The 25062-nt window shown below is 37.7% G+C and overlaps 1 protein-coding gene across 1 annotated transcript; it reads left to right on the top strand.

Moving 5' to 3' along the window:
* The first annotated feature begins 10044 nt into the window (after positions 1-10044).
* Positions 10045-16834, top strand: LOC120433111. The gene is made up of 5 exons (XM_039598690.1): positions 10045-10097; positions 12259-12606; positions 13235-13351; positions 14323-14664; positions 14923-16834. Exons 1-5 carry the CDS (start codon positions 10061-10063, stop codon positions 15012-15014), a joined length of 936 nt encoding a protein of 311 aa, XP_039454624.1. The 5' UTR covers positions 10045-10060; the 3' UTR covers positions 15015-16834.
* The last annotated feature ends 8228 nt before the right edge of the window (positions 16835-25062 follow it).

Raw genomic sequence — 25062 nt, 5'->3', positions numbered from 1 at the left:
ACAGTCTCTAAAACAGAGCTTTATGTAGAGATGCTGTGCTGACTTCCTGTGGTTATCATCTCGCTACCTCACTGTAACTGTTCATAAAAATTTAGAGAGTCCTTACTTTGACAATTTCAATTCTTCACCTTCTGTTGTTTATAATCAGCATTCGAAGCAAACAATATTACAGAGGTCAAAGGTCACACTAGGCTGTCAATGACTCTTTAAACTTAAAATGAGTAACTAACCGCAGTCAAACAGTGCATTTGTCACAGTGATGTATTTGGTGCCTTAAAAAGAGAAGATGATGAATGTGATTGTGTAAATACTTGTAGCTATTATTATTTTTTCACCAGAATATGTTCTTATTTTGTTTTCAGAATTTATGCTGAGAAAGAGAAAACTCCAACAGAAATTGGCTGTTGATGTCCAAATTTAGTCATGCAGTTAAGATGGCATTTCTTTGCTATGACACATGTTTGTTCCGCACTGCATTATGGTTTTTCTGAGAATTGAAGGGGAAGTATTTTGGTGAGAATGTGGGTACAGCAACAGCAGCAGAGCTCTGATTGTGTTAACCTCTAATGATGGCCGGAGCAAAGTCAGAAACACCGATGCGTCACACACTAAATGTCCTTTAGACATTTTAAAGGTACACTAAGAGATAAATTGCATTTACTTTGAATTTAATGTGTGCATGTTTGCTATTTTTTTCTAGGTGAATTTAAGTGGATTTCAACAGAAAACGGTCTAGAAGCAACATTAGATTGTTGTTTATTTTCACAAGTGACTTTGACAAAGGTACCAGGTCACAAATTACGCACTCCTGACTCAGGGAGTTAGTGATGAAGAATAGCAATATAGCCACTGCCTGTGCTGTAAAACAAGCATGGAATAATTCACAGAATCTTGTTATCTGCCATTGTCACAGAATACAATCAGAGTATTTCATGCAAACAATAACTTGTACAGCTGTATATTATAGGATTGTACGGAGACAAATTCTATGGATGTTCCATTGTCATCAATGGATGGCAGGTGAGCAGGGCAGGTGAGGAACCAGGGCAGACACAGGTAGACACAGGATGAGAGCGGAAAAAATACTAGATGCTTACTTGGCTCATGACAGAGCAGTGGGCCGGAGCACGCTGAAAAGTGTACAGCTACACAGGTGTATATGTGTGTGTGAGAGCAAAATGAAAATGAGTCAAAACAACCTGTGGGTCCTTTATATGTGTATATATATATCAAAACACTGGGTCAAAAGACCCAGGATCGTGACACTAAACAAATATGTAATATTGCATCATGTCATCATGCTGAAAAACTAGGTCATGCATTTATTACTTCTAGGATGAATTATTGTAATTCATTATTATTGGGCAGTTTTAAAAACTCTTAAGAAAAACTTTAAAAACTTTTAAGAAGTAATATTTAAAAGCAAAATGCTTCTTTGAAGCCCTTCTTCAGGTGACCCTGAACTCTCCCTTAGTTATGCTGTGATAGGTCTAGGCCAGGGGTAGGCAACCTTTTTGATGGCGAGTGCCATTTAAAATTTCCTCAGAAGTCAGTGTGCCATATGATTGCATTAGCAATAAATTTAATAACGCTCTATATTAACAGTTACACATTATATAGAACCACTTTATAGAATTATATTTGTTTGCAAATGTTGGCAGCTATCAGCGAATAGTTATCAGCTATTTTGAAACAAAAAAAAAGACACTTTTTATTCATAACAAGAACTCCATAACAGCAAATGAACTGTACAACAGAAAATACAAATGCTATTTATGGTCTCCTCACAACAATGATAAGAAAAATAAACTGGGCCAATATGGTATGTTTGTTAATACAGAGACACACATGTTAATGTGATCTCTGGTCTCCCACTCAGAGACACAGGTCTCCGAGTGTCCAACATTCAGACAGCTACCTGAGGACACTCATGTGAGAGAAAATCTGCTCACACAGATATGTAGAGCCAAATACTGTCAATAAGGCCTCTGCAATGTTCTTAAGACAGTTAAACTTGTCAGGTAGTGATGTCCAGCAGGTGAAAATGCAAGCTCCATGAACACGCACAGCTGTGGATTCCAGCTGCTTCGATGTCGCATTAACTGGCATTAACTCAGCCAGTTAATGCGAGACAAATCTAGCTGCTCATTAAAGATTTCTGGTTTGATCAGAAAATAAAACATTGGTCCATACACCTGAAAGTCCCAAAAATGCATTGTGTCTCGAGTCTATGGATGCATTTTGACTAAAGACCGGCCCCCCAGATATTAAAGCCATAAAGCCTTTGAATGAAAACAAACGCTGTTGTGACAGTGATGTACACTGTCTTGTTGGTAAATGTATGATTTCTATTCATTTTACGTCAGATAAAAACTTTGGTTGTAAGCTTCAGATAATTATTTAATAACAGCCAGACATTTTAAATGAGAATAAGAAAGTATTTCTTTGTGCCCCCCTTTCCCTGTTAATGCCCTACCTGGCCCCCTGGCAAAACTTTGCTAGATCCGCCCCTGCACAGTTACCAGCTGTCAGCTAAGTAGAAAAGGATCAAAAAGTTATTTGTCTCTCAGAAACAGTTCATAACTTCCCTTCAACTCATTCATGTCACCTAAAAGGTAAACCTGTTTCTCCATCACCTGTTCAGCTCTGATGATTCAGTAAGGACATCTCCTGGTTTCATCTTCATGTTTCCTTCTCACCAGATATACAAACCAATATCATGACCAGCAGCTTTTAGAGCTGTGGCTCCAACAAACATCAGCTGATACTAGAAATTAATATTAAATACATTCTAACAACAGCTGACCAAGCTTAAACGTGCTGCTGTTGTTTAGTGCGACATCCGGCAGTTTCCTCTTTCTGGCGCAAAGTGAGCGATAAACAAACAAGAGAGAAAAGCCGATCAGCTGATCATTGATAAGTTTCACAATTGAAGTAGCAACAGGAGAGAGGGGAGAGAATGAGAGGAGAAGAAGATGCAGCAAAGACACAATAACTCCAGCTTTGTGTCTTTTTCCATCCTGGCTGAAGTACGGGACAAAATGTGTTCCTTTTCAGCTCAACACTAAACGCATAATAATTTCTCTGAATGCGGGACGATTCCGTTTGTACGGGACAGTTGGCAACTCTACTAACTAACCTTATGAATAAAATAAAGTTCACTATCAATAAAATCATAGCACCTGCCCAGCAGTATATAAATTCCGTCATGCTAGCTAGTACGCAGTACGAGTTATTAACTGACTGTAAAAAGTCAGCACAACGAAAATAAACTCCACCTAAATTTGGTTTATATCTGACCCAGATAGACTGCAGGTCATTAACTTCTTACCTGAAGTTCAGTTCACCTGACGCTCCGACCGGCGGCTGCCTCGGGTCTCTCCTCCTCCTGCCTCCCCTTCCCTCATCCACCTGCTGGCCTCCACCACTTGTTAATTTTACTGAATCTGTGGAAGCTCCGCCATAGCCACCACCAAACAACTGAGTTATTTTTACACACCGACCAGCGTCTGGCCAATCCACCACCAAAAAATAAAAAAATAATCGGGCCACCGAGCAAATGCCCTTATGCCCGATGGCCAGTCCAGCTATGGTCGTGCGTGCCATCAGTTAACCCTTCAGCACGCGTGCCCAGGGTTGCCGAGCCCTGGTCTAGGCTGATGGGAGCAATGTGTTTACTTCACGTTTCCCTGCCGATGTATTTTTAACACTGACTACTGGAAATCAAATCTGCTATGGATGATCTTCACAGTCAGTAGAACTGACAGTAGTACTGCCCCCAGTACATCACCATTGCTGTTCGCCCTGTTTGTTGTGGGCGAAAAGATTCATACAGCTTAGTTTAAAACAGAGTTATTAGCTCCAATTCTAGTTTTGAGTTTTCTGTTCAAGTATTGTAGATATCCATGGTTTTTTTGGTGTTTTTTTTTTTACATCCCCAGCAATGTTCCGTCTAAGCTGCGCACGTGCGCAATTGCGCACTGCTGGCACGGTCTCTGCGCACAGAAAATCTGCGTTGCGCGCACACAAAAAAATCTAACCTGAATTGAAATTAAAATTAAAACTTTAACAATTCTGCTTTGCAGTGTTAGTCAGTAAGTGACTAGCTGCTCCTGTATGGGATTAGAACGATGCCACCTTATCCTATAGTCCAGCCAATAATGCGATTCACATTCGTATATATGCAGCTAATCAACGTTGTTGACAGGCTATGACAGCGTCCTTATGTGCCGGAGTTTTAGCTAGCAAAGCGGCGTGGCTGATGTGGAGTGAAGCCACGTTAATGACAAAGTGTACAACCATTGGAGATGTGAGCAGGACAGACGGAACAATTGACGGAAAAAGTGTGGACTTTATACCAGTTTTTAAATTGTGTTGATAGGCCACATAAAACCAGAGTTAAAATATAACATATATGCAATGTTTGGTTTTCTATGGAACGCCAGGACTGCCATAATGAATTACTTAAATACACCATTAAATAATTAATTAAATGTGGCAATAATTAATTAAAATGGGAATTAATTAATTAAATACATAGTTATGACACATGTAATTAATTAATTATTGACACATTTAATTAATTATTTGTGTATTTCACATTTTAATTAATTATTGACACATTTAATTAATTAATTATTGACACATTTAATTAATTATTTGTGTATTTCACATTTTAATTAATTATTGACACATTTAATTAATTATTTAATGGTGTATTTAAGTAATTCATTATGGCAGTCCTGGCGCCTGGCTCTCATCATGAATTAATTTTATCTGTCAGCTTCACCCATCAAACTCAGTGGGCGGGGTTAACGCTGATCGACTCAAAACCATTGCTTTGGCCTGGTGGCCATTGTTTTTAGCCCACAACAACCGGCAGAACTGAACTTTGAAAAACCCTGTTTGTGTGTCACCAAATACCGTTTTAATATTTTTTTAGCCAAGAATGTAGTGGTTTAATCTTCATATGTCTGATCGGTTTGTCAAGATACAGCCTCTTTGCAAAAGTGCTTCGATGATTTCGGAGATGTCTGCCCAGTCTCACGGCAAAGCGTGGGATAGACCCGCTCGCCTCGCAAGCAATCGAGCTGTTGTTACCGCCGACAAAGCGCAGGCCCCGGTACACAGCTGCAATAACCCCCGCTGACACTGACTTATTTTACTGAGGTTATATTTATCGGGGTGTTATTTCCTGATGTTCGTATGTGTCCTACGTGTTTCAGTCGCCAATTCTGAATTATAACTAACATTAAAAACATGTTTAAGGAGAGAGAGAGCAAATAAATTCGATTAACAGCTGATCTTTGGGTTTCTGTTCAGTAATCAGCGTGACCTGCGTATAAACGCATAAAAGAGAAAACGTTGGTGTTTCCGTCATGTAGTAACTGCTGGCTTTAACTGTACAAAGGTTGTTCGACACTATGAAACACATACAGACTTCATGATGTTCGGCTAATATTTTTATTGTGAATATTAATCATGAGGGTGACCTGTACACCACGGAGCAAGATCAGCATCTCTCCACGATATCTTCAGATCTCTGAGTTAACACAGAGTTTCACAGCTGACTATCAAACTGTCATCTACGAATATGTCACGGGTCATATCAATATGATTTTACAGAAAAGCATCCTTAATACTGCCAACTATTCCAGAGACGTGAAAATCTACAGCATAAAGAACACAAAAATATAGCAGTCTAACGCAACACTGTAACAGATGAGCCGTCAGTTTGTCGCAGATCAAAGTGGAATGAAAGTGATTGGTTGAACAGGTGTTCGTGATCTGTGTTATCTGCATTTTCATCAGCGTAAGAGACTCAGCAGCAGATTAGACTAACAGTTATACATTTAATAAATTACCAAATGAATCCACGATCGAACCTGTTCCGACAATTTGAGTTTGTATTCCCTCAGCTGCAGACTTGCTGTGGTTTAAATGTTTGAGAGGAAGATTAGATATAAAGCAAACATCAAACATAGACTCAGTCTGCGTTCACATTTGATATGAGGCCAGCACGTACAGTGGCTGTGTCCTGTTTTAAGATCATACATGTAAAATTGTTGTCTGACCTCCGTCGATCCAGCCGCTCAGAGTCCGTGGTTACCATGGTTACTGCATAAGCAGCTATAATGTAAACATTACGCAGCATGAGTGTTTATGTTTTTCATTGCAAAAGAACTGTCTGAATGGTTAACTGACGTTAACTTGGATAAATTATAGTTAAGGAGTATCACAGATAACGCCCATGTGAGCTGCTGAAATCAGTAGGCTACTACTGAAATACACGTGCTATATCATACACTATGATATAAATAGGGAGGTCCTATTAACATGTTTAGTTTTAAAGGACACCTTCCTGCCTTTAGTCTCATTCATGAGCAGTATTAGTTTTCTTCTAACATCCAGAAGTCTGCACGATGTGTTTCATAGTTTGTAACAAACCTTTACAGTTAAACATAACATGACCGAAAAAAAAAAAAAAAAAAAAAAAAAAAAGAGAGAGAGAGAGAGAGAGAGAGAGAGAGAAATCACACAAATTATATGTTAAGCTCATTTATTTTAGTTAAGTAAACTCTAAAAATTCTAACATAGCTGGTGCTTAGAATACAGTTAAATAACTATTAAAAACAGATGATATAATATTTCTGTCCAGGTTGCAGTCTTCATCTTGAACATGCTGTTGCAAACTCTGCTCCTCTCGGTGGAAATGCGCCTTCTCTTTCCTCTTTGTATAAAAACATTTTAAAAGTCAGTTTAATCTCAAAATTCACTGTTAAATCCGAAACACACCAGATAAAGAAAAGCGAATAGTTCAGTCTAACACATGTGCCAGTGAACCATTAAACGTCTGTAAAACTCTGCAGTTATGAAACATAACTTTAACCTCAGCCACACCGATTTGCTCAGTTGTAAATAAAACAGCGAAGTAAACGTGACCCGACAGACAAAACCTGAGTGAATTAAGTCCAGCGTTTAACCACTGAGAGCTAAAACTCAGGTGAGGTTTCAAAGCTGTGTGCAGGTGATTGGACATCAGCTGCCGATGAAGTGGGTTCGCCTATAAAGTCCTCTGTTGGGAAACAAGCTCCAGCAGCTCTGCGCTCGGGAAAAATACTATATTTACTTATGTTGTGCAGAAAAATGCGCTGACATTGCGTTATATCAAGCACCGGCTGCCCAGTTAAACTGTGACTATCACCAGGTAACGTGGGCGTGTTTCTTGAATTAGCAGCAGGTGTTAAACAGCTGACAGGTGAGGAGGACGCATGCAGGTAAACTGAGGGCCTGCTGAGCTGATCGCTGGTGTCCTGAGAAACATGTCAGCTCGTTCTTTATGTTACAGAAGCACAGAGACACAAGACCAGGCGGAAAGAGACGATCGTTCGGTGAAAATGCGAATCTGCGAATGCAACATGTGGAACACGGAGAGTGGGATATGTAAACAAACCGGTTGACGTAACCCCCTCGGTGCACTCTGCATGCTGACTGTTAGCAGAGCTACTGAAATCTCTGAAAACATCTGAGCACTTTTGCAAACATGTTCTATGTTGACAACCTGACCAGACATGTGAAGATTACGGCGCGACATTCGCGTGTAGTTGGTGACAGAAAAACGGGGTATTTTAAAACTACACCACCACCATTGCTGCCTGTGATTTGAAACGCATTCTGGGATACCTGGCTGCCTCAAGTCTACAGAAGCAATCGATTATCTACGATCGACCTGTTTTGACTTACATTGCACGGCAACCAATCAAATGTTAGAGAAGCTGCATGGGCAGCGTTAACCCCGCCCTGTGAGTTTGATGGGTGAGGCTGACAGATAAAATTAATTCATGATGAGAGCCAGGCGCCAGGACTGCCAAAATGAAATAAATAAATGTGTCAATAATCAATTAATTAAATGTGTCAATAATTAATTAAAATGTGAAATACATAAATAATTAATTAAATGTGTCAATAATTAATTAATTACATGTGTCATAACTATGTATTTAATTAATTAATTCCCATTTTAATTAATTATTGCCACATTTAATTAATTATTTAATGGTGTATTTAAGTAATTCATTATGGCAGTCCTGGCGTTCCATAGTTTTCTTCCTGAATACTATCGTTGTTTATATTTACTGTGGGAAGAAACGTTTTATAAGAAAAAAAAGGCTCGAAAGCACTCTGTGCCTGTGAGCAAAAACAAAACCAAAAACACCCCCACCCTTTCCTATTGGTCGAAAAAAGTACCATGTCGACCAATCAAAAAATGATATGGCAAGTTGTTAAGAAACGGGGGTAAGTTTTAGGAGTGATGGCGGTGTTTTAAGATGTGAGAGATTTGCGACTAGCACAAATCTTGTGTAGTTAGTGTGTAGTGTAGTCAATAGTTTTGTTGTGTGTGTCAGAACAATGAGGCGGCTGCTGAATGTTACAGGTGTTACAGGAGTGATACATCTCCTGTTGTCAGGCCTGCAGGTATCAGGCTGTTGTTCTCCTTTATCTCATAGTGGACAGAAATTATTTTTTGGAGTGGCACAAATAATTTGTGTGGCATCAAATTTGATGCAGAACAGCTGATTGTTCTGTAAATAGTTTGAAATGTTTATTTAAAAAAACGCCTTGGCTGCATTTAAAATAAATAGCTGCAAAAAACTTTGTTGTTTGCCAAACTGAGTTACTTTTTTGAAGTAGTAACTATATAATTAATTGCCCAACATTGGTCATTATATACTGTATTTTGCAGACAGAGAGTTACAGGACTCTCTCCCAGACCACAGACTCATACTCATAATACAAGTCAGAGCTTTATATAAAAAAAAAAAGAAGAAGAAAGTTGGAGTTCAAGTTATTTTTACTTCCAATAGTGTTAACATACTACACAGGTCAATGACTACATTTTTGTTTTACATTTTCATTGTAAGTGGGCTAAAGCAGTTAATTAAAAGTAGTCGAACATAAATGTAAATGCTGTAATTTGATTATTTTAATAAACCATGTAACTTGGATGGATTCGATGCTGGTGTGACCACAGTGCACACGTCTGCTGTCGCTCACAGTGGTCCAAGGGACCGCTCAGGGAGTTTGTGTGTTCGCTCAGACACATGGAAAATTAGAGGGAACATTGATCCCCAGGGTGTAGTTTAGGTCCAGGTTATAGTTTGCTTATATTCTCTGTTTCAGTTTCTTTTGCCTCCTGTGTGTTCCCCATGTCTCCTTAAGTTGTCATCTCTGTGTTGGCTCCCTGTGTTATTTTGGTGGTCAAGTTGGTATCCGGATTACACCTTTTGAACAACCAGATTCTTGAGGTCTGAAATCTTTGTGATGCCCCTGATGAGGCTCAATATGTTAATATGTAAATATGATCTCTGTGACTGAAAACACTACAGTCAGAGATGCTATAAGAGAAAGGCTTTACTGATAATGAAGGAGGAAAACCATTTAGGCTTCAGTATATTCAGCTCAGCCGTACTGAACCACAGAGCCAATGAAAAGGTGTAACTGTAGACTTTTGTGCTACCATACACTCCTGTTACAGTGTTGAGAAGTGCACTATATATACCAAATAATCCTAATAATGGGTGTGTCACAAAAATTAAATGCATCTTTTAATCCACTCCTAAACACTGAAAATAATTCACAGATTTTATTATATAATTCACATTTTAAAGTTGACATGAAACACCATGTTTATAAATGCTAATTTGCATCCTAGAGGTTCACAGTTTTAAATCTATGATGGGTTTTTTTAGAGCAGGGCTCCATTAACTTTTATACATGTAGTGTTTCATGTCCACTGTAAAAGTGTTACTGTATGAATGTAAATATATAACTCAATTATCACCACCCCTGCCTACACATGCAGTGAACAGCATATCACATATAATCACACAGTTTCTTGGGCTATTAAAATGCCAATACTGTTAGTCACTGGGATTTTAAGTCTCTTGGGATTGAGATCAAAAGTCTAATGGAAAGTGAAAGAGAAAGTGTTTCTGCTTTTTTGTTTTTGCTTTGAGCGGCTCAGCGGTTTGGCTTGTTCTGGATTCGATTGTAGTGGGAAATGAAGCTCGTCCCGGTGTTTGTGATCCTCGCTCACAGTAAGATCAGCTGGTTCTTGTTTCATGATGTTTAGTGTAAAAATATATCAGCTGTTTAAAGAGGAGTAAAAGCTTTCTGTCTCCCTCCTGCTCCTCCGCTCTGGTTTTTGTATCTGATTTAGAGCAGCTGGTCACAGGAGAGGGAAACAGTGAACGGCTTACATATGATCAAACCTTCAACAACAAACTGAAATGATTGCTCAGAATTACTGAGAAGTTATTGATACAAAAAAATCTGCTGTATTATTATTATTATTATTATTATTATTATTATTATTATTATTATTATTTAAATACATATTTGCACAGGCCTGCAGGGTCAGTACATAGTGCACAAAGTAAGCTCCATAAAGACTGGATGAGCTGCTTCTCCGTGTGTTTTTTTTAGGTGGTACTCTTGTCTGTATAGTGTATTTGTCATATTGACTTCAAGAAATAGTGGGAAATCTCACACGTTTGTTGGCTGCATTGTCAGTCACTACAGAACAGAGGTCACGTTTTAATGTGTCTGCTCATGAACTCTTTTTACTTGAGCAGTGACAAATGAACTGTAAACCGGTTGAGCTGGATCTTCCTGAGGTGACACACCTCATTGGCATCCACAGACTATTTAAAGCACATGTCAGAGCACTTTAAAAACATTAAAATCATGCTTAGATATTAGTCTATTATTTAACATGAACTCTTTTATAACCAGGCTGTCATCAGTGAAGGACACACAGCACGTTGTGGACACGGTGAAGTCAGAATTACTTTATCTCCAGCTTCGTCTTCATAATTAAACCTCTGTGACTGTTTTGACAGTAAGACAGGTTTACAGCCTGCTCCTCCTCAATGAGACATTTAATGCACATTACTGTGATCACTGTTTACTTTAGCGGTATAGTATAAGACAATGATCAACACTGATCTTTTGTCATGGAACCAAAAGTCAGATCTGCTTTCGGGAACAGAGCCCAGATCTGTTCTTCAGCCCCAGGAAATCAGAACAGCTCAAGATTCCTATGGAAGTTCACCCACCCAGATCATATTTACAGATGGGAATTGATAAGAATTTACCTGTTCTGATTCCATTATCGATTCTCATTGGCTGCACTCTGAACGAACCTTTTGTAAACCACTGTGGCTGTTTTTGTTGTATCATCGCTCCTCTTTATGAATGCTCTTTCCTGTCTGTCTCTGTCTGACAGCAGAGTCTGTTTTTTGCAGTATACTTGGTATCCACTGACAGCAATGTAATGTCATGCCAAGAAAAGCACTTCTCTGTGGTGATCACTGTTATTTGTGATTAACCTGATGTAATTTCATGTCACGCCACAAAGTCAGAGTCTGTCTCAGCACTGAATTTGTGGTCATTTATTGGTTTGAATAACAGTAGGAAAGAGTAGCACAATGCAGTTTCTCTGGAAGGACCTTGTGTGGGTGGGTGAGGTTGGGTGATGTTAAAGCTTGTTTGTCCACACATGCCCTGGATTCAAGATTCAAGACGTTTATTGTCATGTACACAGCAAAACACAAGTAGTTACACAGAGCAATGAAATTCTTACTTTGTGGGTTCCCTTCACACAACTAAATAACAACTAACTAGAATAAAGAATAAATGTAACTCTGAGCATAGAAAATAGCATAGAAAATAATAAATAAAGTAAAACAAGTGATATGTTTGCATATGATAAATATGCAATATTAAGATGTTTATATTGTGTGAAGTTGTATTATGTTGTATATAAATGTACAAAATTGCAAATTTACAGGTTAAAGATAATTAGAGTTTGACAATCAGTCAGTGATTCAGTAGCCTGATGGCCTGTGGATAGAAACTGGTTTCCAGTCTGTTTGTCCTTGCTTTTACCCTCCTGTAATGCTGCCAGATGGCAGGAGTGTGAACAGTGTGTGCTGTGGACACAAAGTGCATCATAACTATTAACACAGCTTACAGTGAGTTGTTTTCCATCCACACACCACAAAGTTACACACACACCATTAGCATACAGAGTTTAAATAATGTGAAGCACAAATTTTTCACTACAGTGACACAGAAACAAGAAAACTGGATTTACTTATTGTTTGTTAGTTAGTGAGCCTGATCTGGATCTCCTCGCCTCTAAATATGTGTTTTCTGTGGAACAGAAACTGAGTTAACATGTTTCTGTATCCCCAGTTTCCCAGCATGCCTCAGGGGTGGAGGTGGAGGTCTATGAGGGGGAGGAGTCTGTGCTACTGCCCTGTCAGGTTCCTGCTCCTTTATCTAAAGACGATGTAGTTGTTTGGAGACGTGACGATCTGAATCCTGCAATCATCCACACTCTCATCAAGGAACACGATGACATTATAAACCAAAACCCTCGTTACACCAGCAGAACATCAGTCCAGAAGGAAGCCCTGCACACTGGAGACCTGAGCCTCACTCTGAGAAACCCTACAGTCTCTGACAGTGGAACCTACATCTGCACCACCCGCAGCTTCGGAGAGGACAGGAGCACAACTGAAGTACAGTTGAAGGTCAAAGGTCAGTCTATGAAAAGTCTCTTTGCCCATTGAACAGTGACCAGAGCTGAAGAAAAAAACTACCCAACTACAGCAATAGTCTGACAAACAGTTTTCAACCAACTGCATGGTTTATTGAAGGTTCACTCCAGAAAGAGATATGTCATCATGCTTACCTCTGAATAAGAAAGTGAACAAAGGGAAGTCAATGTCATACTCTTCTATGTGATGAACCATAAAATATAAAGAAATATCAATAAAATAAACATAAATAAAGTAAATATACATAAAATAATAACAGGATACGCTGCAGAAAGAAAAAGTAAAAAACAAAACAAAACCGTAGCCTTGATACCGCCACACAAAAGTAGCAGAACGTTTAATCTTGATCATTTGATGCATTTTAATAATTTACAAATCAGTGTTCATCGATATAATATATAAACAGACAATATACATGTCTGATAATATACATTGGTGGCAGTCAAAGCAACAAAACAAAAAAGGTCCTAAAGTGGAATCCTGCAGGATGCCACATTTCCCCATCAAATCTGGAAAATCATTTTTTAAAATAATCAAAAGTTTCAGAAATCTAAAATACTGCTGGAGTGAAACTGCTGTGGGTGATGTTCAGGTTGTGTTTTTTACAGGACCTTCTCCAGTCTGGGTCAAAGTTGTCCCAGCTGTCCTGATTCCCCTGGTTCTCTTGGCTGCTGCTGTTGCTGTCTTCATGAGCCTTGTATATAAAAGGATGAAGAAAACTGCAGGTAGTGTGTGTGTGTGTGTGCGTGTGTGTGTCTGTGTGTTGCAGACCTGGCCTGCTCCTGTGGGGATGTTGAGAGTTTCAGTTTAAAATCCGATGAAACGTACTGGTACTGACTTTCAGGAACAATGGCGATGTGCAGAGCTGCAGTAACTACAGAGTGATACCATGAAGATATGGGAAAGAGTTGTTGATGCTAGGCTAAGAAGAAGAGTGATGATCAGTGAGCAGCAGTAGGACTTCATGCCAAGAGAGAGTGCTATAGATGTGGTGTTTAGTGTATGCTGTATCAATGAGAGGCAGATGATCCATTTTGGAACCCCTAAAGGAAGCAGCTGAAAGAAAGGAAGAAGACGACTAATCTATACCCACAAGCTCTGCCTTCAGTTCCTCACTGATGTTGTTTACAGCTTCGTTTCTCAAGTTATGAATGTTGTCTGTGCAGCTGCCTTCACAAGAACAAAAGCTGCCCTTGATAAGAAGCAAACGGATTCATGGAGGAATGCTATACTGATAAAATCTCCTATAAGAGGTCAAAGACATGTAGAATGAAGCGGAAAAAAAACTATGACATGTTTAAAACTTTAAAAAAAAGACGTCTTTAACCTTGAATGGAGAAGACAGACATTTTCTGTCAGATATCAATAAATCCAGCACCAGTCAGGCATTATATTTATCCTATACTTTTATCTTCACACATAAAACCTGAATATATGATAGGATGAATTAACACATTGGTTGTGGTTCTTTTGTTTTTTTCACATATCTGATTAACAGACTTTTGGCATGCCTTTCCTGACACACTCTTCCCACAGATCTCTGTCCCCTCCCAGTCTTTTGTGCAATAGGCGATTATGTGATCTTCACTAAACCACATAGCCTGCTGTTATCCACATTACAGAAAGACATGTTTTTGAAAAAATGTGATTTACTGCTGCTGTTTGCTACAGTTGATGTTCTTCTCTGCTCTCTCAGTTTGCCAGCTCAAAGCAGTGGATGTGACAGAGGGTGCAGAAAGTGTCCTGCTGCCCTTTGAATCCAAAAAATGTAAGAGAGAGGACATCATAGTGGAGTGGAAACGTATCCAAGATAAAGAAATCAAGGCCATCGTATATGAGCAGGGTCAGACACAGCATCATAAAAACAACAAACCGTTCCGACGCCGCACAGAGATGAAGAAAGACCCACGGACTACAGGAAATGCCAGTCTGACTCTGAGAAATGTTAGCTGTGAAGATGGAGGTGTTTACATCTGCACCGTCTGCGACAATGAGGGAAAGACCCTGGAACAGCAAGTGGTGGTGCTCTTGGTTCATGGTCAGTATAAGAGAATTTGACCTAAAAGCTCCTGCTGAACACATTCATGTCCATTAGAAACATCGACAGTCATATTTCTGTAATGAACCAAATGTTATTGACCTCACATGCAAATGCTCTTATTGTGATAAAAACACAAGAACTGATGTATACTTTGACAGAAAATAAACAGAGCAGTCACCTTAATTAGAGTCATGTGATTTCATGCATTTACCAGGACTCTGTGATCTGACTCACTGTTGTGTTTCTCCTCTGCAGAGGGATGGCTGAAAACCATCAGAGGTTTGTTCCACATTGGCACAGAAAACAATGATGAGCCCGCCACTCCACTTTCTCTTCTTTCAAAGTAACTCTGTTTACTGCAGTCAGTATGAGTTATCTGAAGGTTTTGGATGATTGTTGGTTTGATTATCAGAGAAACGACTGCTTGATTTCTTCATTCAACCATTGCTCTTTACACTCTGTAGACAGAAATTGTCTTGCTGTGGTCTGTGCACTACATTTTGGACTGGCTGTATTCTCTTGACAAGAACAACTTGTTACATTAACTTATCCAAAACATTAATTTGCCTTTATAGGCTATAGTGTGAGTGTGTGTGAACAGATAAAAATTCTCAGATTAGAGCGCTGCACGAATGTGTGTGACTGGTAGAATGAGACTTGTAGTAGAAAGCTATTTGAATGCTCAACTTGAATATAGTAAGATTATGTGTAAGTACCAGTTCATATAAACTATGCATATATGCACAGGAAAACTCAGATGTCCGAGTTTTCCAACAGCACTTGAACAAAGCTTGCACATTCAGAGTCTTAAAAGAGGGTTTTTTAAAAGAAAGAAAAGTCAGTAGATAATAATTGATACTAAAAAGATTCTCCCCCATATTTGTATCAAAAACAACAGCACCTCCTTCAGCTGACACATCACCACAGCCAGGCACACAGCCCCTCCCCTCACTAGCAGCTGAACAGTTTCAGCAGTGAGTAAAGCTCCTGTTTTAACAGTGTTGAAATATTGAAGAGTTAACATAAAAGTAAACCTAGCTCCTCATGCTAACACTAGTTGTTTAACCATTAGCACCTGATAGCCACTTTAGCTTTCTGTTATGTTAACGTAGCGGCTATGGCTACTTAATGAGATAATTTTTTTTAAATAATATACTATATAGTGTTAAAATTGCACACAAATATAATGTAACCCGTGTGTGTCTGGTAACCCATGCACACATTTTTTTTACCAATCTGAAAGTGAATGAAAATAATGTCACAAATATTTGTAGACATTTGTATCCACAGAATAGCAGTTAGTCATCACATCTGTGTAAAATCTGTCTGAGTCATTCATGTTTATTTAGTTGGTGATGTGTCCATTCCTAATAATAGTGGCACAAAAATCACTGCACATGAGTTGTATGGGTCATTTTTTGCACATTTGTTACTAGCCTAATTCCTCTCTGTATGGCTCTTCATCCCAACAGCAGCCTAAAGTTTTGTGTTTTGTGCACATGAATTTATAAAATATTATATAAAAAACTGTGAATGGGAAAAAATGGCAATGAATTGAACCATTAAATGTTGGACATGGGTCATATAAATAGGCTATTCATTCATCAGTGGAGTAGATATGGACATTGTTAAAAATAAAAAAAAAGGTAACTGACTCTAACTGAAGTACTATGTAGCTAGTAAAAAAATAGAAGATACCACCGACAAACAGGTACAGTATAAACAGAGACTATATTGAATGCAGTAGAGAAAAAGGAACGCTACTGTAGGGGCATTTATTAATTTTAAAAAAATATTTGAAACTACAGATGACAGGTTACTGATAAAAAAGGAGAGAGATGGTATCAGAGGAATGACACACCCTTAAATACTCTGTCTCCCCTAGTCAGCCTGCCATGTAGTAACAGCCCAGTCTCCCTCGTTATCTTTTTCTGTTGTTGTTTTTTTAAAATATTGTTTGTACTTTTACTTTATATGGATTTCAATAATGAACTTTTGAATGAAAGACAAGTTTAACACTTTCCTATCAGTGTTGAATATTCTGTAGTTGGTTTTACTGTATAGGACAGCAAGCAAGTGTATCATGTTTACAATGTAATGAAATAAGAGTATATATTTAATGTTAATGAACTGATCATTGTCAGAAAAAAGGAGTACTATAAAGCTGTTAAACACTAACCAGCGCTGTTGTTTTTCTTCTTGAAGGCATTCTCCAAGTAAATGAACGGGACTGACATCATCCTAAAATTACCATGACAGAAAATTGTTTTTCATAACATAATGAGGTTATTGTAAGAATTTACCTGTATCCATTTTCTGACTAGAAGATTGAATCCTGAAGGTGGCGTTCTGCACGTTTCTCAGATGTGTAAGTATTTCAGTGACAAGTTACAGGCCCCAATCACTTTTTGGCAGCTTGAAAATGGCATATTATCAGTATTAATGTTCAAAAGATATTCAGCACTTCTAAGGGACTGTTTGGGGTATAATGTGTCACATATAACCCTTCTGGATGATGTCCAACAAGTTTGAAGTAGTAACAGTATTTTAGTCACAAGTTATAGGCCCCAATCACTTTTTGGTAGCCCTATAATGGCATGTTCTCAGTCGTTATTCTCAAAACACAAGAAAGAGTCACGGTGATACTGGCACAATAGATCTTTATTGTTTTAACTACTATTCGGCAGCCTTATAACAAATATAAACAACAAGAGTAGATATACTAAACCTGTAGGCATTAATTACTACATCGTGATGCGTGTAGTTATTCGTGACTGTGTTTTAACCTTTTTAACTGAACGTTAACGTTACTCTGTCAACAGCCTATTGTCTAAATTACTGAGATAACACAGATACGTAAACAGAGCGAACATGAGAGCACCCGACTGCAGACGCCAATAATGCAGCGCAATGGAATAATCTCCTGATCAAACTCCGCTTCACGAAAGTTATAAACTGCCTCCAGAACCCAGTTAAGGTACAAAAACCTATTCAACAAAAATAGCGACGCACCAAATCTTTTTTCGCTCAGCCGAGCCTTCTTCGTTGCTGTGTGGAGCAGCCTGTGTCAGTCACCTCTTTACACATCACTCACCCGGGCATGCACTGCGGGCTCATGAGGAAACGCAGCTTTTGATATGAAGTTTTGTTGTTCCTGAATACAAATATTTTTTAAAGGATTTGTTTGAAATAAGTATTCGTAAAAAAACAAAAGAAAACAAAACCCCACGTTATTTGCACCTTTCTGAATACCGTATTCGGGTTCGGCTCCACTGCGAGTAGAAAGGTATGATATCATTTATTTTAAGAGATCAAAGCATTATTCTGATTATTAAGCTTAAACATTATAAGGGGTAAAAAGAAGCAAAAGATATTTACAATAAGCAGACCTCAGTAGAAGAAAGTGACTCACCAAAAATGCAAAAAAGCAGGAACTCCAGCAACACTTGAGAAACGAAGAACAGGTTTAATAATTGACCAACGCGTTTCGGCTTGTGGCCTTCATCAGGGTCATAGTGAAACATTGTAAAAAAATAGCTTAAATACAAGACAGGAAACAGAAAAAAAAAATTTCAAATTAACCAGTCAAAACTTCACAGATAGGTCAGCTGACATATCATAAGTAGGTATTGGTTAATTGGTTAGGTCACGCCCAAGTAGATGTTGGACTAGAACATTAATGATGAGGAAGAGAGGGGGGCGACATAACCTCCATATGTCTGAAAATAATACATGCATGAATAGCATAAGAAGGATACTATAAATATACACACAGGTCAAAAAAAAAAGAATAATAATAATAATAAAACCAACAAGGGGCAATCTTTAATGGTAAAAGCACGTTTAAAATGGAAAACAAGATTACGTCAACACATGGGAACATATTTGTTAAAAAATCCTAATTTATGTCTCTAAAATTTAGACTGAAGTGTAGACTAAAGATGAGATGTCTAGAACGCTACGCCTTCTTTGGCTGAAATAACAAGATTAATTAAATAAACATTACTCATGTGAGAGTAATTTAACTGATAAAATTAGGATAAAAAATAAATAATAAATAAAATTTATTTAAAAAGAAAAAAAACAAACAAAAACCCAAAACACTGTAATTCATAAAAACTCATTGATAGAAAAATCCTCATTCATTTTTGGTGTATTGACAATTAATGCATGCCCCACACTTGAAATTACCATGTAGGTTATGGGTTATCAGGGTTTTATCTGGAGTAATAGGGTCGTGGCAAGCTCTAACAAGTCTATCTTTAATATTCCTTCCTCTCCTGTAGGTTATCATTGGTGGTTCTTTAAAGGTACCTAATAAGTTTGGGTCGTTCTGAAGGATATGCCAATGTTTTAGAATTATTTCTTTAATTGTTCTGGTTTTTGGCGTAAAGGTTGTGCAGAAGATAAGGTTAGGTTTAAGTTTTGGGGATTTCTTGGTTGTTAAATAGACATCCCTATTTACTGAACTCACCTTAGCTTCTGCAGATCTTTGCTGTGATTTACCAAAAATGCAAGACAGAAAGGCCAAGTCAAACATTACAAGATGTAAAAAACAAATCAATATTGTCACGGATTGCCAGGGCAAGCCGTGGGGATGTTGGAGAAAGGACCCAAATGCTGGACTCAGTGCAGTGAACAGTGTTTATTTACAGTGAAGTAAATGTAACACACAATAAATCTCCAGCACGCTCCCTCAACTCCTGGGTCGTGCCTTCTCCCAAGTGTTTGTGCTCCATGCTCTCTGCTCCCGTGTCTCTGCACACCCCGTGCGTCCTGCCGTCCTGTCTTCCGGTCTTCTCCCGAGGAAAAACACAGACGCAGCCGTCAGAACACCAAACTCCAGCAGGCATACACTTAAAAACACTAGAAACAGTAACATGGAGTCAACTCAACAACACCGCGGTGGTGGGAGCTTCCCCATGCTCTTAAAAAGCTCCCCTGACGAACTTCATCAGCAGCAGGTGCGTGGCATGGTCTTCAGGTGTGGCCAGTCCCTTAGCAGGGCCACATCCACCAGGCCTGAAGGTGCCTGTCAGGATGCAACCGGACACACACGCACATACCTGCCTATACATACAAACGTGGACACAGACAGCAACACATTGAAGCAAAAACACATAATAATTGAGTCCACACTGCTCAAGGAGTCAAGAAAGTGACTTACCAACACTGCAAGACAGAAGGGACAACTTAAACATTACAGGGTGTAAAAACAAGCATAACATATTTACATTAAGCAGACCTCAGTGCAAGAAAATACCTTAATAACACTGCAAGAGAGAAAGGACAACTTAAACATTACAAGGTGTAAAAACAAGCATAACACATTTACATTAAGCAGACCTCAGTGCAAGAAAATACCTTAATAACACTGCAAGAGAGAAGGGACAACTTAAACATTACAGGGTGTAAAAACAAGTCAAAGATATTTACATTAAGCAGACCTCAGTGCAAGAAAATACCTTAATAACACTGCAAGAGAGAAAGGACAACTTAAACATTACAGGGTGTAAAAACAAGTCAAAGATATTTACATTAAGCAGACCTCAGTGCAAGAAAAAACATTACCAACACTGCAAGAGAGAAAGGACAACTTAAACATTACAGGGTGTAAAAACAAGCATGACATATTTACATTAAGCAGACCTCAGTGCAAGAAAATACCTTAATAACACTGCAAGAGAGAAGGGACAACTTAAACATTAGAAGGTGTAAAAACAAGCATGACATATTTACATTAAGCAGACCTCAGTGCAAGAAAAAACATTACCAACACTGCAAGAGAGAAAGGACAACTTAAACATTACAGGGTGTAAAAACAAGCATAACATATTTACATTAAGCAGACCTCAGTGCAAAAAAATACCTTACCAACACTGCAAGAGAGAAGGGACAACTTAAACATTACAGGGTGTAAAAACAAGCATAACATATTTACATTAAGCAGACCTCAATGCAAGAAAATACCTTACCAACACTGCAAGAGAGAAGGGACAACTTAAACATTACAGGGTGTAAAAACAAGTCAAAGTTATTTACATTAAGCAGACCTCAGTGCAAGAAAATACCTTACTAACACTGCAAGAGAGAAGGGACAACTTAAACATTACAGGGTGTAAAAACAAGCATAACATATTTACATTAAGCAGACCTCGCTGCAAGAAAATACCTTAATAACACTGCAAGAGAGAAGGAACAACTTAAACATTACAGGGTGTAAAACAAGCATAACATATTTACATTAAGCAGACCTCGCTGCAAGAAAATACCTTAATAACACTGAGAGAAGGAACAACTTAAACATTACAGGGTGTAAAACAAGCATAACATATTTACATTAAGCAGACCTCGCTGCAAGAAAATACCTTAATAACACTGCAAGAGAGAAAGGACAACTTAAACATTACAGGGTGTAAAACAAGCATAACATATTTACATTAAGCAGACCTCGCTGCAAGAAAATACCTTAATAACACTGCAAGAGAGAAGGAACAACTTAAACATTACAGGGTGTAAAACAAGCATAACATATTTACATTAAGCAGACCTCGCTGCAAGAAAATACCTTAATAACACTGCAAGAGAGAAAGGACAACTTAAACATTACAGGGTGTAAAAAAACAAGCATAACATATTTACATTAAGCAGACCTCGCTGCAAGAAAATACCTTAATAACACTGCAAGAGAGAAGGAACAACTTAAACATTACAGGGTGTAAAACAAGTCAAAGTTATTTACATTAAGCAGACCTCAGTGCAAGAAAATACCTTACTAACACTGCAAGAGAGAAGGGACAACTTAAACATTACAGGGTGTAAAACAAGCATAACATATTTACATTAAGCAGACCTCAGTGCAAGAAAATACCTTAATAACACTGCAAGAGAGAAGGACAACTTAAACATTACAGGGTGTAAAAACAAGCATAACATATTTACATTAAGCAGACCTCAGTGCAAGAAAATACCTTAATAACACTGCAAGAGAGAAGGGACAACTTAAACATTACAGGTGTAAAAACAAGCATAACATATTTACATTAAGCAGACCTCAGTGGAAGAAAAAACCTTAATAACACTGCAAGAGAGAAGGGACAACTTAAACATTACAGGGTGTAAAACAAGCATAACATATTTACATTAAGCAGACCTCAGTGCAAGAAAATACCTTAATAACACTGCAAGAGAGAAGGGACAACTTAAACATTACAGGGTGTAAAAACAAGCATAACATATTTACATTAAGCAGACCTCGCTGCAAGAAAATACCTTAATAACACTGCAAGAGAGAAGGAACAACTTAAACATTACAGGGTGTAAAAACAAGCATAACATATTTACATTAAGCAGACCTCAGTGCAAGAAAATACCTTAATAACACTGCAAGAGAGAAGGAACAACTTAAACATTACAGGGTGTAAAACAAGCATAACATATTTACATTAAGCAGACCTCAGTGCAAGAAAATACCTTAATAACACTGCAAGAGAGAAAGGACAACTTAAACATTACAAGGTGTAAAACAAGCATAACATATTTACATTAAGCAGACCTCAGTGCAAGAAAATACCTTAATAACACTGCAAGAGAGAAGGAACAACTTAAACATTACAGGGTGTAAAAACAAGTCAAAGTTATTTACATTAAGCAGACCTCAGTGCAAGAAAATACCTTAATAACACTGCAGGAGAGAAAGGACAACTTAAACATTACAGGGTGTAAAAACAAGTCAAAGTTATTTACATTAAGCAGACCTCAGTGCAAGAAAATACCTTAATAACACTGCAAGAGAGAAGGGACAACTTAAACATTACAGGGTGTAAAAACAAGTCAAAGTTATTTACATTAAGCAGACCTCAGTGCAAGAAAATACCTTAATAACACTGCAAGAGAGAAAGGACAACTTAAACATTACAGGGTGTAAAAACAAGCATAACATATTTACATTAAGCAGACCTCAGTGCAAGAAAATACCTTAATAACACTGCAAGAGAGAAGGGACAACTTAAACATTACAGGGTGTAAAAACAAGCATAACATATTTACATTAAGCAGACCTCAGTGCAAGAAAATACCTTAATAACACTGCAAGAGAGAAGGGACAACTTAAACATTACAGGGTGTAAAAACAAGCATAACATATTTACATTAAGCAGACCTCAGTGCAAGAAAATACCTTAATAACACTGCAAGAGAGAAGGGACAACTTAAACATTACAGGGTGTAAAACATGCATAACATATTTACATTAATCAGACCTCAGTGCAAGAAAATACCTTAATAACACTGCAAGAGAAAGGACAACTTAAACATTACAGGGTGTAAAAACAAGCATAACATATTTACATTAAGCAGACCTCAGTGCAAGAAAAAACCTTAATAACACTGCAAGAGAGAAAGGACAACTTAAACATTACAGGGTGTAAAAACAAGCATAACATATTTACATTAAGCAGACCTCAGTGCAAGAAAAACCTTAATAACACTGCAAGAGAGAAGGGACAACTTAAACATTACAGGGTGTAAAAACAAGCATAACATATTTACATTAAGCAGACCTCAGTGCAAGAAAAAACCTTAATAACACTGCAAGAGAGAAGGGACAACTTAAACATTACAGGGTGTAAAAACAAGCATAACATATTTACATTAATCAGACCTCAGTGCAAGAAAATACCTTAATAACACTGCAAGAGAGAAGGACAACTTAAACATTACAGGTGTAAAAAACAGGGTGTAAAAACATAACATATTTACATTAAGCAGACCTCAGTGCAAGAAAATACCTTAATAACACTGCAAGAGAGAAAGGACAACTTAAACATTACAGGGTGTAAAAACAAGCATAACATATTTACATTAAGCAGACCTCAGTGCAAGAAAATACCTTAATAACACTGCAAGAGAGAAAGGACAACTTAAACATTACAGGGTGTAAAACAAGCATAACATATTTACATTAAGCAGACCTCAGTGCAAGAAAATACCTTAATAACACTGCAAGAGAGAAGGGACAACTTAAACATTACAGGGTGTAAAAACAAGCATAACATATTTACATTAAGCAGACCTCAGTGCAAGAAAATACCTTAATAACACTGCAAGAGAGAAGGGACAACTTAAACATTACAGGGTGTAAAAAAACAAGCATAACATATTTACATTAAGCAGACCTCAGTGCAAGAAAATACCTTAATAACACTGCAAGAGAGAAGGGACAACTTAAACATTACAGGGTGTAAAAACAAGCATAACATATTTACATTAAGCAGACCTCAGTGCAAGAAAATACCTTAATAACACTGCAAGAGAGAAGGGACAACTTAAACATTACAGGGTGTAAAAACAAGCATAACATATTTACATTAAGCAGACCTCAGTGCAAGAAAATACCTTAATAACACTGCAAGAGAGAAGGGACAACTTAAACATTACAGGACAACTTAAACATTACAGGTGTGTAAAAAAACAAGCATAACATATTTACATTAAGCAGACCTCAGTGCAAGAAAATACCTTAATAACACTGCAGAGAGAAAGGACAACTTAAACATTACAGGGTGTAAAAACAAGCATAACATATTTACATTAAGCAGACCTCAGTGCAAGAAAATACCTTAATAACACTGCAAGAGAGAAAGGACAACTTAAACATTACAGGGTGTAAAAACAAGCATAACATATTTACATTAAGCAGACCTCAGTGCAAGAAAATACCTTAATAACACTGCAAGAGAGAAGGGACAACTTAAACATTACAGGGTGTAAAAACAAGCATAACATATTTACATTAAGCAGACCTCAGTGCAAGAAAATACCTTAATAACACTGCAAGAGAGAAGGGACAACTTAAACATTACAGGGTGTAAAAACAAGCATAACATATTTACATTAAGCAGACCTCAGTGCAAGAAAATACCTTAATAACACTGCAAGAGAGAAAGGACAACTTAAACATTACAGGGTGTAAAAACAAGCATAACATATTTACATTAAGCAGACCTCAGTGCAAGAAAATACCTTAATAACACTGCAAGAGAGAAGGGACAACTTAAACATTACAGGGTGTAAAACAAGCATAACATATTTACATTAAGCAGACCTCAGTGCAAGAAAATACCTTAATAACACTGCAAGAGAGAAGGGACAACTTAAACATTACAGGTGTAAAACAAGCATAACATATTTACATTAAGCAGACCTCAGTGCAAGAAAATACCTTAATAACACTGCAAGAGAGAAAGGACAACTTAAACATTACAAGGTGTAAAAACAAGCATAACATATTTACATTAAGCAGACCTCAGTGCAAGAAAATACCTTAATAACACTGCAAGAGAGAAGGACAACTTAAACATTACAGGGTGTAAAAACAAGCATAACATATTTACA

This window comes from Oreochromis aureus, linkage group 15 (assembly GCF_013358895.1).
Source record: "Oreochromis aureus strain Israel breed Guangdong linkage group 15, ZZ_aureus, whole genome shotgun sequence".
Classification (NCBI taxonomy): Eukaryota; Metazoa; Chordata; class Actinopteri; order Cichliformes; family Cichlidae; genus Oreochromis; species Oreochromis aureus.
Note: the sequence above shows the minus strand (reverse complement) of the source record. Positions and strands in the feature narration are given on the sequence as shown.

Excerpts from the sequence above, each read along its gene's own strand:
- LOC120433111 (XM_039598690.1), top strand. The coding sequence starts at position 10,061 with ATGAAGCTCGTCCCGGTGTTTGTGATCCTCGCTCACA. Across the intron at positions 10,098-12,258 it reads GTTTGTGATCCTCGCTCACA|TTTCCCAGCATGCCTCAGGG; the intron begins GTAAGATCAGCT and ends CTGTATCCCCAG. Across the intron at positions 13,352-14,322 it reads AAGGATGAAGAAAACTGCAG|TTTGCCAGCTCAAAGCAGTG; the intron begins GTAGTGTGTGTG and ends CTGCTCTCTCAG.